The sequence below is a fragment of the Mus musculus genome, chromosome 6, assembly GCF_000001635.26.
Source record: "Mus musculus strain C57BL/6J chromosome 6, GRCm38.p6 C57BL/6J".
NCBI classification, from domain to species: Eukaryota; Metazoa; Chordata; class Mammalia; order Rodentia; family Muridae; genus Mus; species Mus musculus.
Window position 1 is genome coordinate 47876794 of NC_000072.6, and position 14567 is coordinate 47891360.

Sequence of the window (14567 nt, forward strand, 5' to 3'; positions counted from 1 at the left end):
AGACAAAGTGGACAATATGCTACAGATAACCTACAGGGATTTATCTTTGATGGGTAATTACTTTTTTTTTTTTTTAGACTGGCCTGGAACTAATTATGGAGACCAGGCTGGCCCTAAACTCCACCTACCTCTACCTCTCAAGTGCTAGGAATAAAAAGTGTGCACACCACATCTAGCAAAAGTATCTGGGAGCCTACTATGTGCCAGGCATTAGTTCCTAATTTTTCAACATTAAAATAAGACAAACATAACACCCCACCCTATTTATATAGAACATAGGAGGTTCAGAGACAGTAAATGTTAAAAAAAAAAAAAATCACAGCCAGTGGCAATGTTGCAATTTAAACCGAAGAAGAGTATGCAAACCACAAAAAAACCAACCAACCAACAACAACAACAAAAAAAAAACCAAACAAACAAAAAAACCCCACCTTATGCCTAAGCAAAAGCTGACACATAGTAGGTGTTCAGAAAATATTTGGGTAAAATTTTTACAAGGGTGAGGCACCATTTTCTCCTGGGATGTCCAATGCATTCCTAGAAGTAACAGAAAGCAAGCCCCACTGTCCAGGCCGCAGCTTGGGACGTGAAGATCGACCACCCCAGCCAGACCTAGAGGCCGGCGGTCGCCGTCAGATTTCTTTGGGGGAGGCGGTGGCCCCCAGCCTGGAGTGGCCCCCGTCCAGCCCTGCAGGCGGGCAGGAGCTCCGAGGCCATTGGCTGGCGCGCCGGCTGCGAAGGGCGGGGAGCGCCACCGAAGGGGACTGTTTGCTCCTACGGGCTGTAGATGGAGCTGTCCGGCCCCGGCAAGGGGGAAGGCGCCTGGAAAACGTTCTTCTTCTCCCTGGCCGGCCCGAGCGGGGAACAGCACTCCCAGGATGCAGTTTGTGTCAACACGGCCGCAGCCTCAGCAGCTGGGCATCCAGGGTTTGGGGCTGGACAGCGGGAGCTGGAGCTGGGCCCAGGCTCTGCCCCCGGAGGAGGTCTGCCACCAGGAGCCGGCGCTACGCGCGGAAATGGCCGAGGGAATGCCGCCCATGCAGGTGGGTGCAGCGCCCGCGGGCGCCATGGCCGCGCCGCTGCCGTGGGGGCGGGGCGGGGCCGGGCCTCGGGGAGCCTCGCGGCTGCCGGGGCCCCGGGCGAACGGCGGAGCGGGCCTGGTGCAGGCCCGGAGCGCCAGGCCCTGCCGCGCTGCCACGGTGCCGCTGTCCGGGCCGGTGCGGCCGGGACCCGGGGCCCGCAGGATGCGGAAGCCGGGGCTGTGTTGCCCGGGACCTAGCGCGGTAGTGGCCGCTTCACTGAGCAGGGACTCGGGTTCCTCTTGGCGTCCGACCCGCCTGGGTTTGCGGCAGGCCTATTCCCGGCCCACAGAGGGAACAGTTTAACCATGTTTACACTGTAGCCAGTTTAATAAAAGGGTTTAAAGCTGTTTTATTGCTGTCTTTTTCCGACTATAAAGAGCAGCCCACTTTTCCTCTGTAGAACGGATGAGCCAGGGAAGGGACTGGGAGGGGACTTTGTCATCTTGGGTTGGCAAACTTGCCTGCATATTGGAATCGCCAGAGCAGCCTAAGACAACTGACTACGCCCAAACCGCATCCCCGAGCGTTGTCTTGGGGTCCTGGGGGTGAGAGAGAAGGCTCCAGTTGTTTCTTTAGGCTCCGTAGGAGATCTCAGGGTGCCTAGGACTTAGCTGGCACGGCCTTGGGTATACAGCACAAGGAGAAGGGTTAACGTGGTTTAACATCATTGTCTCAGAAGGGAGACTGAGTTACCTGAAGACTGGACTCTGAAGAAGCCACCCCTGTGTTCCCATTTGATTCTCAGTCAGGACTTAAGACTTGACAAGTCAATATGAAGACCTTTGGTTGTTTTTGAGCAAAATGACCAACTGTAGGTCTTCAAACCTGCGGAAATGCAACCAGCCTCAGACTTCCTACACTTCCATTGTCAGTCTTATCCCCTTCTCTGAACAAGGCCCCGGTGAAGCCTCCATAAGCCCAGTGGATGGCACTGACAGCCATCCAGCCACCAGGACCCAGCAGGGGCTGGCATTCCTAGGGTCCTGTTGTTCTCACTCCCATGTCAGAGAGGAATTCTCAGATGCTGTGGGGTAGTCTTCTGGCTATCACAGCTTCTCAGAGTTTGAGGAAAATAGTTCATGTGATTGTCAAAAGCCAGTCAGTCCGGCTCACTTCAAAGCAATAGGATTCCACTTTTCCCAACTGGAGGGCCCCTTCACCAGAAGCAGAGAGAACCAAGAGAGAAAGGGACATATCTTCTGGTCTGTGTTGTCATCCCGCACACCCTGACCAACCTCCACTTTTCTTTCTCTGTTGTAGAGCTCAGCACACAGCCTATATCTAGTAGAAGAGAAAGAGGCAGGCTCTGGGCCATGGGGAACCCCCTCATCAGGAAGCAGGGAAGGGAGCCACGAGGTTTTTGTTGTAGCCCTCACAGGGGTAAAGAATGTCCCTCTTCCTGTTAAAAAGTGCTATTGTCTAGTAAACCTATTTCCAGTTTGCACAGTTATGAAAAAGTAGCAGTGTGTGGAATTTTAACAGTGCCAGGTGTACCATCCAGCCTAGTATCTCTGGTAGGCCTAGTAGACATGGCAGTGATTGCATGTTTGCAAAGTGTTTGTGTTATCTGTGGCACTTAGAGCCCTGCCAGTTGGCAGGGCAGGGCGGTGCTAAAGAATGGCCAGCTGCTTCTTTGTTCCTCAATTTCATCATCTTTAAAGCAGAGATAATCATTCTTGCCCCAACCTGCAAGAGAGATTGCTCAGAAGATTAACTCCAGTCAACTTACACGGAAATTCCTACCTTGAAACAAAGAGTGAGAGCCAAATGGGAAGTCTGCCATTCAGTGTTGTCTGTGAGGCAAGCAGCTGTTCTCTTCAAAGAGAGGGTCTGGGCTATCTATGTTAGGCAGGGGGGCATGACCTAGACTTTCCAGAGGCCGAGGCAGGTGAACTAGTAACCAGCCTGGCTCTCCTAAGAAGGGAATGGAAGAGTGGTTAGTTGGATGGTGGGAGGTGGAGGGTGACTGTTCCAGCTACCACTGAGGTCATTAATGAGCCTAGCCAGAGGCAGAGGCTTGGTAGAGACACTGGGTAGTACTTGACTGCTTATCCCATTTTCAGGCCACCTTCTCTCACACACATGTTCTCATCCTGAGCTGTCACTTTCTTCCCTTGCATACAGGCTCAAGAATGGGACATGGATGCCAGGAGACCAATGCCTTTTCAGTTCCCGCCCTTTCCAGATAGGGCCCCTGTCTTTCCTGACCGCATGATGCGTGAGCCCCAGTTGCCCACAGCAGAGATCTCGCTCTGGACCGTGGTGGCTGCCATTCAGGCTGTAGAGAGGAAGGTGGATGCCCAAGCTAGCCAGCTGCTGAACTTGGAGGGACGCACAGGCACAGCAGAGAAGAAGCTGGCTGACTGTGAGAAGACAGCTGTGGAGTTTGGTAACCACATGGAGAGCAAGTGGGCCGTGCTGGGGACCCTGCTGCAGGAGTACGGCCTGCTGCAACGTCGCCTGGAGAACCTGGAGAACCTGCTTCGCAACAGGAACTTCTGGGTCCTGCGGCTGCCCCCTGGCAGCAAGGGGGAGGCCCCCAAGGTATGTGGTGAGACAGGGGCAGAGCTAGGTGAGGACTGACACAGGTGAACAAATCCTTGATTTCATCTCGTTGAGCGCTGTAGACTTCACTAGTTCCTTGTTGTCTCGGTGGCTTTGTAAAGCCTGTCTTAGGCCCTTAACTTGGTCCTGCCTGTTGTATCCCAGCAGAGCTGACCCCACAAAGACCCTATGTGCTTGTCTTGGAGTCTTTGATCTTGCTACCCTCCAGGTCTGTCTGTCTGTCTGCACAACAGTGGTTCTTTTGTTGTTGTTGTTGTTTGGTTTTTCGAGACAGGGTTTCTCTGTGTAGCCCTGGCTGTCCTGGAACTCACTCTGTAGACCAGGCTGGCCTCGAACTCAGAAATCCGAAGCCTCTGCCTCCCAAGTGCTGGGAGGCGTGCACCACCACCGCCCGGCGGCACTGTGGTTCTTAATGCTTGGTTTTATTCACTTAACAATGCATGTGCTTGTCTGAACCGTATCTGGAGAAAAAATCCAAACCAAGCAGCCTAGAATCATTTTCGAGTTATGATCACTGACATCAGTTGGGCCCTTCCAGAATTTAGACTTTTGATCTAGTCCTGTTTCCACCCTTTTCCTAGTGTATCAATGCTACATTGTCGAGTTGATGGCCCTATGTCTATTTCTCTGAGAGAATGGAGGCTTTGGGGGCTGGGTATGGTGTCTCACACCTGGAATCTAAGCACTAAAAGAGCTGAGGCACTAGTGTTCAAGGGCAGTTTGAGCTACACAGTGAGTTCAAGGCCAGCCAAAGTCTATAGAATGAGACTTTGTTTCAATAAAACAAAAATCAGGCTGGAGAAATGGCTTACTGGCTAGGAGCTGTAGTCTCTCTTGTAGAAGACCTGGATTCGATTCCCAGCATCCAGAACTGACTCCTGCAAGTTGTCCTCTTATATGCATATGTGCACAAATAAAGGTAGCAAGCAAAAGAGATGCTTCCATAAATCGAAGTATAGAAGTGTGTTTCTTGGTCTGCTGTCTTGGGCGCACACAGAGTCTGCCTCCCTGATTGTGCCCTTCCTCTTCCTCAGCTGTCTCCTCCGCCCTAGATCATGCTCACCATCAGTGTGAACTGGACCTCACACCTCCCTCCACCTCATTCTCATTCTCACCATCCTAACAGGAAAAATGCCTTGAAGTAGAATATTGTAATATGGCCCTGAGTGCCTGTCATGAGCTTCAACAAAAAATGTTTGCCTGATCTGTCTTTTCTATGCATTTCCCAATTCCTGTCTTTATTTTGAATCCTAGACATCAGTAATTTTATTCATACTGGCTGTGGTGGTTCATGCAATTTATCTCAGCCATTGTGGGGCGGAGGCAGGCAAATCTCCGAGTTTGAGATCAGTCTGGTCTACATAGTGAGTTCTGGTCAGCCACAGCTATCAATTCAGACCTTATCATCATCATCATCATCATCATCCCCATCGTCTGTAAATATTTCAGTGTATCATTATCATCATCATCTTTCTCTTCAATATTTCAATTTTCACTGTAAAAATGTAAGGACTAGTTTTAAAGTATAACAAGTACCACATTGCCCTGCCTCTGTCTCCTCCACCACGATGTTCAGTTTTTTTTTTTTTTTTTTTTTTGGTTTTTCGAGACAGGGTTTCTCTGTGTATAGCCCTGGCTGTCCTGGAACTCACTCTGTAGACCAGGCTGGCCTCGAACTCAGAAATCCGCAGCCTCTGCCTCCCGAGTGCTGGGATTAAAGGTGTGCGCCACCACCACCCAGCCGATGTTCAGATTTTCAATTGATTCCTTTTCTCCATTTTTTGATTGTTTGTTTGAATCAAAAATTTAAAAGTCATACACGGTTGGATAACAGTTTTCAGGACTTGGGTCTCTCTTTGTACTGTAGGTTTTAGGGTTAAACTTAAGTCACCAAGCTTGTGAGGCGTACATTTTTACCTGCTAAGCCGACTTGTCAGCCTGGAACTTTTTGAAACCTGTAGGCTCTTCCTTCATTTCTTACTCTTCCGTGTACTTGATGTGGAGGAACTGGGCTGTCCTGATCCTCTGTTCTCATTGAACAGGTTCATCTGTTCTTAGTATTCCAGTACATTGGTACCTGGATAACTCTCTCTGGAGCCAACTCCATCGGACTTTGTCTCCCCATCTTTCTCTACTGTTGGTCCTGTTAAGGTCCTCATTGTGTCCACAGTGTATGACCTTCATCCTTTTAGTCCCATCAGCAGTAGCAGGTGGCCACTCCTTCCTTGGAGCACCTTTCTCGTGGTTTCTAGACGCTGCCTCTCTTGACTCTTTCCCTCTCTTATTGGCTGCTCGCTGGTTCTTGGTCAGCTCTGCTGGCTTGACTTCCTCTTTTGATTCTGTGAGTCTTTGCAGAGTGGTCCTGGCTCAGCCTCAGCATCTGTGCTCATCTGCACCCTTCACTCCTGACTCCATCCAGACCCATGGCTGTAGCTGCAGTCTGTCGCTCCCAAATGCACCCTAGCCTGTGTCCCACCCAGTTTTCTTCTTGGATATCAGATTCACAATTCTTCCTGCTAACTCAGCATCCTGAATTTAACTTGACTAGCCTGAACACTGGCTTGTAGCTTGTCTTTTGCCACTTGGTGGGCTCTTCTTTCTTTTACCCCATTTCTTCCACTCTTTCAATCCCCTGTCCCCCAACTAGATAAGAGAGAAAGAAGCATAGAGAAGAAAGGAAAGAGATCCCCGAATAAAGTCAAGGGATAGAAAGGGGGTGATGAAGTTATTGTTAAACTACTTCCTGCTGATTCGGGGCATCAAGTTCCTTGGGGCAAGTCTGATCATTGCCATCAGGATATCTAATATCTTCTTGGGCATGATTACTTCACAAGCTGCAAACAACAACAATTAATCCACAACCAACAACCTACCACTTCTCGGGGATCTAGCATCCATATACCCTATAAAAAGTCCCCAGAATTCCAAACACAATCACAGAAACTATCTACAACTGGCAAAACCATGCCTCTGCCAGAGCTTGAGGCAAATCACAGTCAGCAGCCCCATCTCCCCACACCCGGGATTAAAATGAGAACATATTCTTATATAAATAATTTTTGTGTTTTTTAAAGAAACCAAAATTCCAAAATTGTCACTACACTGGGTCGTTTCTCTGAAGCTTGTTCTTCTGATGACAGCTCCATTCTTTCAGTCACTCAGACCCAAGCCCTGGGACCCGACCCAGCCACTGCCTCTCACATCCCACCTCTGGTGCACCTCCACAGTCTGACCAGCTCCATCACTGGCTTCCAGCCACTCTCATCTTACCTGATTATTGTTTCAGTCTCTTAACTGGTCTCCTGTTCTTCATCCTTGGGTAGGCCCCACTCTACAGTATATTCCTAAAATAATAGCCAGTGACCCGATTCAAACACCTCATTTATGGCCTCGGGATGTGGCTCAGTTGGTAGAGTGCTCGCCTGACATGTAGGAACTGATCCCTAGCTCCTCATAAAATTTGGCGTGGTAGCACATGCCTTTAATCACAGCACTTGGAAGGGGAGGTGGAGAATCTGAATTTGAAGATTATCCTAGGCTACATGGCAAATTCAAGGTGACCCCAGAGAGATATATGCGACCCTGTCTTAAAAAAAAAAGAAAAAGAAAAAAGAAAGTGTCATACTAAACCGTCTAAATCTCCCAAATGGCTTCTCTTTTGTTAAACTTTTAAAATTAGATTTTATTTAGAGGGAGGAGGGATATGTGTCACAGCATGTTGGTGGAGGTCAGAGGACAACCCGTGGGAATTGACTCTGACCTTCTGCCATGTGGGTCCCAGGGATGGAACTCAGTCTGTCAGTGTTGGTGGCAGGTGACTCTACACACTGAACCATCGCACCAGCTCCTGGCTTCCAATCTCGTTCCAAATAAATGTCCAAGTGTGCCACCTTCTTGACCTCATGCCCCATCACACTCCCTTTTGCCCGGTACCTGCCAGCTCTCTAGCCTCCTGCATCACCAGATTCTCCCATCACAGGGACACTACCCCAGGAAGCTCCTTCTCTGGTTATCTGCCTGCTTCTCTTGTCATTCCCCCATTTCCATAAGGGGTTTGTGTAGCTGTTACTTCATCAGTGTGCCCTCCCATGGTCACCTTATACTAAGGAATCAAGCCCCAAGCTTTGTGTGGTACCACACTCCTGTAATATCAACACTTGCAAAGCAGGAAGATTTTGTGTTTGCAGCCAACATGGGTCATATATTGAGTTCAAAGCCAGGCTGGGCTACACAGCAATACCCTATCCAAATGAACAAACAAGGAACAGTACCAAGTTCCTCCTGAATCTTGGATATTTACTCTTTGTTTTCTTTTGGTTGGCTTTTCCTAATCAAAATGTAAATTGGTTCATGGCTGTGCCTTGTGTTTCTAACAGCAATGGACTTAGAGTTGGTATGTGAAACACTCTTACTTAATCTCTGACTGAAGAGCTCTGAACTTCTAGGAAGGGATTATGTTTTAGTGTGTCTTTGTGTCCTCTGGGACATTCAGTCTATTGACAGTACCAGAAGAGCCACAAGACTTCTGTGTATCTAGACTGTAAGGCATTGGGTTGTAATAGCCCCAAAGTGGATCCTGCCTCAGCTGTGATGTGGGGTATGTTGCTCTAGCAGTATGATCGGCAGTTCCCTTGATTCTCCTGCTTCCCTTTGCTCTCGTGTGTACCCTGTGCCTTGACTGAGTGTAATATCCTTACCTAGCTCTGCCACTTGGTCTATATGTTGAATAAAGTGGTATGAGTCTCTAGTCGCCACATGCCATTGCATGATAATGGAATTGTTATAGGACATGGGATCAGGAGAGTTGGGTTTTGTTGTTGTTGTTCTTATTGTTTTTGGTTTTTTCGAGACAGGGTTTCTCTGTATAGCCCTGGCTGTCCTGGAGCTCACTTTGTAGACCAGGCTGGCCTTGAACTCAGAAATCCATCTGCCTCTGCCTACCAAGTGCTGGGATTAAAGGTGTGCGCCACCACCACCCGGCTTGGGTTTGTTTTTTAAAGACTTTATTTTATTATTATTTTTACATGCTTTTGCCTTCATGTATGTCTAAGACTGTTAGATCTTGAAACTATAGTTGTGAGCTGCCCTGTGGGTACTGGGAATTGAACCCAGGTCCTCTGAAAAAGCAGTCTGTCCTCTTAAGTGCTGAGCCACCTCTCCAGCCCCCAGCATGTAGGTTTGTATCTTGACTATGCCTTGACTTCTGGCTTTCCTATTATTGGGCAAATATATTTTTTGTTGTCTCTGAGCCTCATCAGTGTCTCCTTAAAGAAGTGTAAGTAGTTTAGCAATTTTTTAGCTAGTCCCTTTGAGCTTCAGTGTCGTCATTTATAATATGTAGAAGACATTGTAATTGCTTTGTGGAGTTTTGAAAAGTCATTGATTTTGTTTATGGAAAAACACTATGTAGTCATTGTTAGTTATTTGTTGCTGGGCAGTAAATGACCTCAAAATGGAGTCCTAGTAAATATATCATCTGATAGTTTCTGTAAGTGAGAAATTAGAAACAGCTTGGGTGGTTCTGTTCGGTCAGTCCTGTGAGGTTCCAGTGTGGCTTTTGATTGGTGATGCTGTCATTTGAACATTGACTACAGCTCCCTCCCCAAGACTATTGGACCTCCCCAAGACTGCTTGAACCTACTTATAACATGGAAGCCACCTCTATGTTTCCTAGATTGAGGGATTGAAAGAGATAGGATGGGATGGGTCTTGTATATTCTGTGCCATACAATATCATTTCATTTGCTAGATGTAAGTTACCAAATTCTGCCTGCATTCAAGAGGTAGAGAATTAGGCTCTTCTACTTGAAGGGACTGAAAAAGTATTTACAGGCTAGGGAGATAGCTCAGTCTGTAATATGCTTGCTGTGCAAGCGTAAGAACCTGAGTTCAATTCCCAGAACCTATGAAAAATAGCCAAGTGTGTCAATGTGTGCTTGTAATCACATTCTAGGGATGTAGAAACAAAAGGATTCCTTTGAGCTTCATGGTCAGCCAGCCAGTCTAGCCTAATGAAGGAACTCCAAGCCATTGAGTTTGTCTCAAAGGAGGTGTGTAAACAAGTACACACATACCCATACACATATGTGAACCTGCTCACACAAACATGAACACATGTATGCACAAAAGGAACTCATGTGTGTGTTCTATAACCACAATTCTAAGTGCCAAGAGAATGTTCTTGAATGAGGTTCACCATAGTTAATGGCTCATTGTATGTTCTTGGGTGTTCAAGATGCATTCTCTTTTTTTTTTTTTTTTTTGGTCTTTTTGAGACAGAGTTTCTCTGTATAGTTCTGGCTGTCCTGGAACTCACTATGTAGACCAGGCTGGCCTCGAACTCAGAAATTTGCCTGCCTCTGCCTCTCGAGTGCTAGGATTAAAGGCATGCGCCACCACTCCTGGCTGCATTCTCTTTTTCTATTCGGTCTAGGAAGGATATTCTCTCTGATCCTTTAGGCCTATTGTGTCTACTAATGAATTCCTAATTCATTCATGGGTAGTCTGCAGCTAGTCTTCAGGCTCCTGTTTATCTCAGACCATGTCTTAGATTTCTGTATTCTGTCACCATGATACTTCTAAAAAGTGATTCTGTTTCCAACTGTATAGAAATTACTCTGATACAGGTGGTAGTTGTGCACACCTTTAATCCCAGCACTTGGGAGGCAGAGGCAAGTGAATGTCTGAGTTCAAGCGAGGCCAGCCTGGTCTACAGAGCAAGTTCCAGGACAGCCAAAGCTGCATAGAGAAACCCTGTCTCTGAAAACTAAAAAGAAGAGGATGAGGAGAATTAAGAGGAGGAGGAGAAGGAGAAAGAGTTGACTCTCCAAAGAAATGGTAGAATAAGATGAAGAAGCTACTATACTGCAGAAGATGGTGAACACACCTTGGATATACTTAGTTTTAGCTACTTATAGCTGATTTAAAGGAATGGCTAAAAAGGCTATGGAACTTTGAAGGAAGCAAGGAAAGTTTAAGTCATCCCCAAAGAGGTAACAGCTGCAATAAAAACAATGAAATTGCCAACCTTAAGGCAAAGAAACAGCAAAGGGAATTAGTAGCCAGTTCAGCAGTTCCCATATGAGCCAACTGTTTAACAGGCAATATAGTCAAGGAATCAAACAAGAAAATTCTAGAAAGGTATTCTGCCTACCAGGGAGATTTTAGTAGCAAATCATTGATTATTTTTCCAGGATATGGTTTGGCTTGAGTTCTGTAGACCAGGCTGTCCTCAAACTCAGAGATCCTCCTGTCCCTGCCTTGCAAGTGCTGAGATTAAAGGTGTGCACCATGAACAGCCAGCTAGATGTTAGATTTTAGGAAGCTAAAATGTATATAGATTTTGAAAAAGGAAAAACAGGCTTTTCTTTGGATGTCCCAAGTGAACTGAGATAAAACTGAGATAAAATTGGTTTTATTTTACATTTTTTATTTGTGTGTGTATGCCCACGCGCTTGCACCAGTGTGTCATAGCACAAGTGGAAAGGCAAGAATCAGTCCTTTTCTCCCACCATGTGGCTTCTGGGACTTTAATTCAAGTCGTCATGCTTGGTGGCAAGTGCCCTTACCCGTTAAGCAATCTTTCCAGTCTGAGTGAATAAAGTGAGTGAGGGCCATTGAAATGACCCACAGGAGAAACAGCCAGTGAGAGGGAGAAACTGAAGATGTGAAAGAGTCAACATCGTTTGGATCAAGTTTGCAGATGGGAGGTGGAGAACAGAATGAATGTGGCAGGTTTGGCTTAGCAAGAAGAGAAGGACAAAACTCCATTATACCCACCTGAGGTCAAAGAGGAGCAGGAGAAGATGGAGGGAGGTCAGACAGGGTTTGGGGATTGAAGTTTGCAATGAGCTTCCTGCAGAGCATGGCAATGTGTCAAAAAGAAGTCAACAAAAAGCTTCCAAAGCAGCCATGGGACAGCTGGTATGAATTTGTGGCAGATATTGATTGGAGAATTTTGTGGTTTCATCTAGCAACAGGGAAATAAAATGAAGAAAGGGGATTGCTCAAAAAAAAAAAAAGGAAGGAAGGAAGGAAGGAAGGAAAGAAAGAAAGAAAGAAAGAAAGAAAGAAAGAAAGAAAGAAAGAGTGAAAGGAAGGAAGAAAGAAAGAGGAAGGGAGGAAGGAAGGGAGGGAGGGAGGAAAGAAGGGAGGGAGGGAAGAAGGGAGGGAGGGAGGGAGGGAGGAAAAGGATTGTATGTTTTCTCAGATTGAGGATTTGTCCAAGCCTGGTAGGAATTGTAGTTTTAATTCTAATGATGGACTCGGAGCAGTCAGTAGTAGGCTCTGCACACAGCTTGCATCTCACACCTCACAGGGTCCCCTTGATATTCTATGCACCTGGCTTGTGGACTGACAGTCTGGCTCTTTATCATGCACATAAACATACCACTTGGGCCCATGTTAGCCCCGAATATGCCAAGTAGAGTAGGACCTGGGTGAGATTTGCGACACTGGATTTCAGAGCAAGAGTGAGCCACTGATTCAGTAGGGATATGAGAGGGCTAGGAAGGAAGCTTGCGTGGTCAGAGAGGGAAGTTCGGGGACTAGTTAATGGAAGTGAAACAGCTTGATCCAACATGAGGTGGTGCTGATGAGGGCTGAAATGAGTATGGACGAAGCTCCTGGTCAGAACGAAACAGCAGCTCTATACTGCAGCTCAGAATACCTTGACTAGCAGTGACTGAGGGTAGCCACAACTGCAGCAGGACTTCCTCATAAAGACAGGGCAGGCTCCTGGAGCTGAGACACGTGCTCCATGTGTTCAGTGTGGATTGAAGATATTTTAGTGACAAAATTTAACTTTTGGGGCTGGAGAAATGACTCCGTGGTTAAGAGCACTGGATGCTCTTCTCCAGGGCCCTGGTTTGATTCCCAATATCCAAATTGAGGCTCCCATCCACTGTAACTCCATTTCTAGAAGTTCCTAACCCTTCTGGCCTTTGTCAGCACTGAAAGCCCATGGTGCACAGACATAATGCAGACAAAGCATTCATACATATAAAATAAAAATGATTAAATCTTGAAAAAACATAACTGTGTACACACAGGTGATCTGACCTGAAATACAGGTTTGTCACACACGGTTTTACTGTAATTGGCTCTCTGATTCCCACACTTGGTGTCACTCATATCCCTGCTACCCTGAGCCCCCAAAGAAACACATTGACTACGGCTTTGCCCTCAGTGTCTAGTTCTAAACAGCAAAGGACAGAAAAGGGAAGAGAGGGCTCAGTGGGTAAGTGCCCTCACCACTGATGACCTGGATCCTAGTAGAAATTGAGAATGAGCTCTGCTACTTGTCCTCTGACCTCCATGTGTGTGCCGTTGCATGGGTGTCTCTACACACATACACACAGCACACAACAAATAAACAATGTTTACAGAAGAAGAGAAGACAACAAAAAGTAAACAGGCAGTGCTGACACCACTGCTGTTGGATGCTTAGGGAGCTTACTTAGGCCAGCTATCGGGAACCCTGAGTCCATAGAAACGAAGGGATGAGACCTAGGATGCACAGATCAGGACGCTGAGAACAGAGGCTGAGCTCTGAGCTAGGCTGGCTCCTTGGAGAGCGAGGTGAGGAACAGCAGCAGGCTGCTGACTAAAACCCTTGTTGGTCCAGGTCCCGGTGACCTTCGTCGACATTGCTGTCTACTTCTCTGAGGACGAATGGAAGAACTTGGACGAATGGCAGAAGGAGCTCTACAGCAATCTGGTGAAGGAGAACTACAAAACCCTGATGTCCCTGGGTAAGGGTTCTCCCCTCCACTGGCGAGGGTTCTCTGCTGAGAGCTTCAAGGTGCAAAGGAGTCTGATGGAAAGTAACAGGGAACGTAGGATAGGATGAATATTAAAGGGTGTCAGCTGAGCCGTCACTGTGGTAGTCTATGCGGCACTACCATTATTCTAAAATACTGTAAAATATCAAGTTTATACCTCTGTGGGTTGTATCCTAACAGTTCAGGGTCAACCATGGACTCTGTGCTCTTGACTCTCAGAAAGAGGCCTGGGTTTCTGTTGGCCTGCTTTCAAGATTCCTTCTGCACATAATGGCTGCCATGCTGTGGGACATTGGTAACTGAGAGCCCTGCTCTATCACCTTGATCTGAATTCACTTGCAACTACAACCCTTCCCCTCCTTCTCTCCATCTCATTCACAGACACAGATGGCCCAGTGTCCAAGCCAGACCCTCCGGTCCAGGCAGAACCCAGGGAAGAGCCTTGTGTGTGGGAGCAGCATCACCCCGAAGAGAGAGAAATCCCAGTGACTGCAGACACAGGTAATAGCTGTTGTGCTAAGGATGGTTCAGGGAGGGGCAGGAGAGGAGAGCTGGGCACCCTGCATACACACAAGGAGTTGCTACTATGTAGGTCTGGAGAAAATAGGTCTTAATGCACCCAGGAACCACTTATACCACAGCTGTTGTGTGGTCACTTACAGAACATGCCTTTAGGGCCTAAAACCATATCATAGGCATTGGCCTTTCGTAGCTCTGAATTTACAGGTGAGCCAAGGAAGAGACTGGCTGTGGTGCACACCTTTAATCCTAGCACTCAAGAGGCATATGGACAAATGGATTTCCATGAATATGAGGCCAACCTGGTCTATGTAGAGAATTCCAGGCCAGCCAGGGTGACACAGTGAGACCCTATCTCAAAAAATAAAGAAGGAAGGAAGGACTTAGGCCAGGACGCCTCCCAGACTTGGTGGGGTACGTGAACAACTAGTGGCCCCACACTCAGTCTCAGGGAGACTAACAGAGGAGGTGGAAAGGAAGGCTGCAGCAGATGTAGTTGTGCCTGGCCAGTTGCTCACTGCCTGCGTGTGATCTGCATCTCATGCTGCACCTCATACCCTATTCTAGCGTTGGCACATACACATACACTTCCCTACTCACTCCTCACTCATAAAGGAAC

At 47.3% G+C, this 14567-nt stretch overlaps 1 protein-coding gene across 2 annotated transcripts in view; it reads left to right on the plus strand.

The window, feature by feature from the left end:
* The first annotated feature begins 415 nt into the window (after positions 1 to 415).
* Zfp282 (zinc finger protein 282) overlaps positions 416 to 14567 on the plus strand; it is a 31277-nt gene continuing 17125 nt past the window's right edge. Inside the window, exons 1-4 of one of the 2 annotated variants that reach the window (XM_011241099.3) lie at positions 416 to 1043; positions 3207 to 3626; positions 13273 to 13399; positions 13811 to 13930. In XM_011241099.3, coding sequence (XP_011239401.1) covers positions 879 to 1043; positions 3207 to 3626; positions 13273 to 13399; positions 13811 to 13930 — 832 coding nt within the window. In that variant the 5' untranslated portion in view covers positions 416 to 878. The remainder of the gene's footprint in view (positions 1044 to 3206; positions 3627 to 13272; positions 13400 to 13810; positions 13931 to 14567) is intronic. The other variant, NM_146175.3, reaches the window with a different exon arrangement.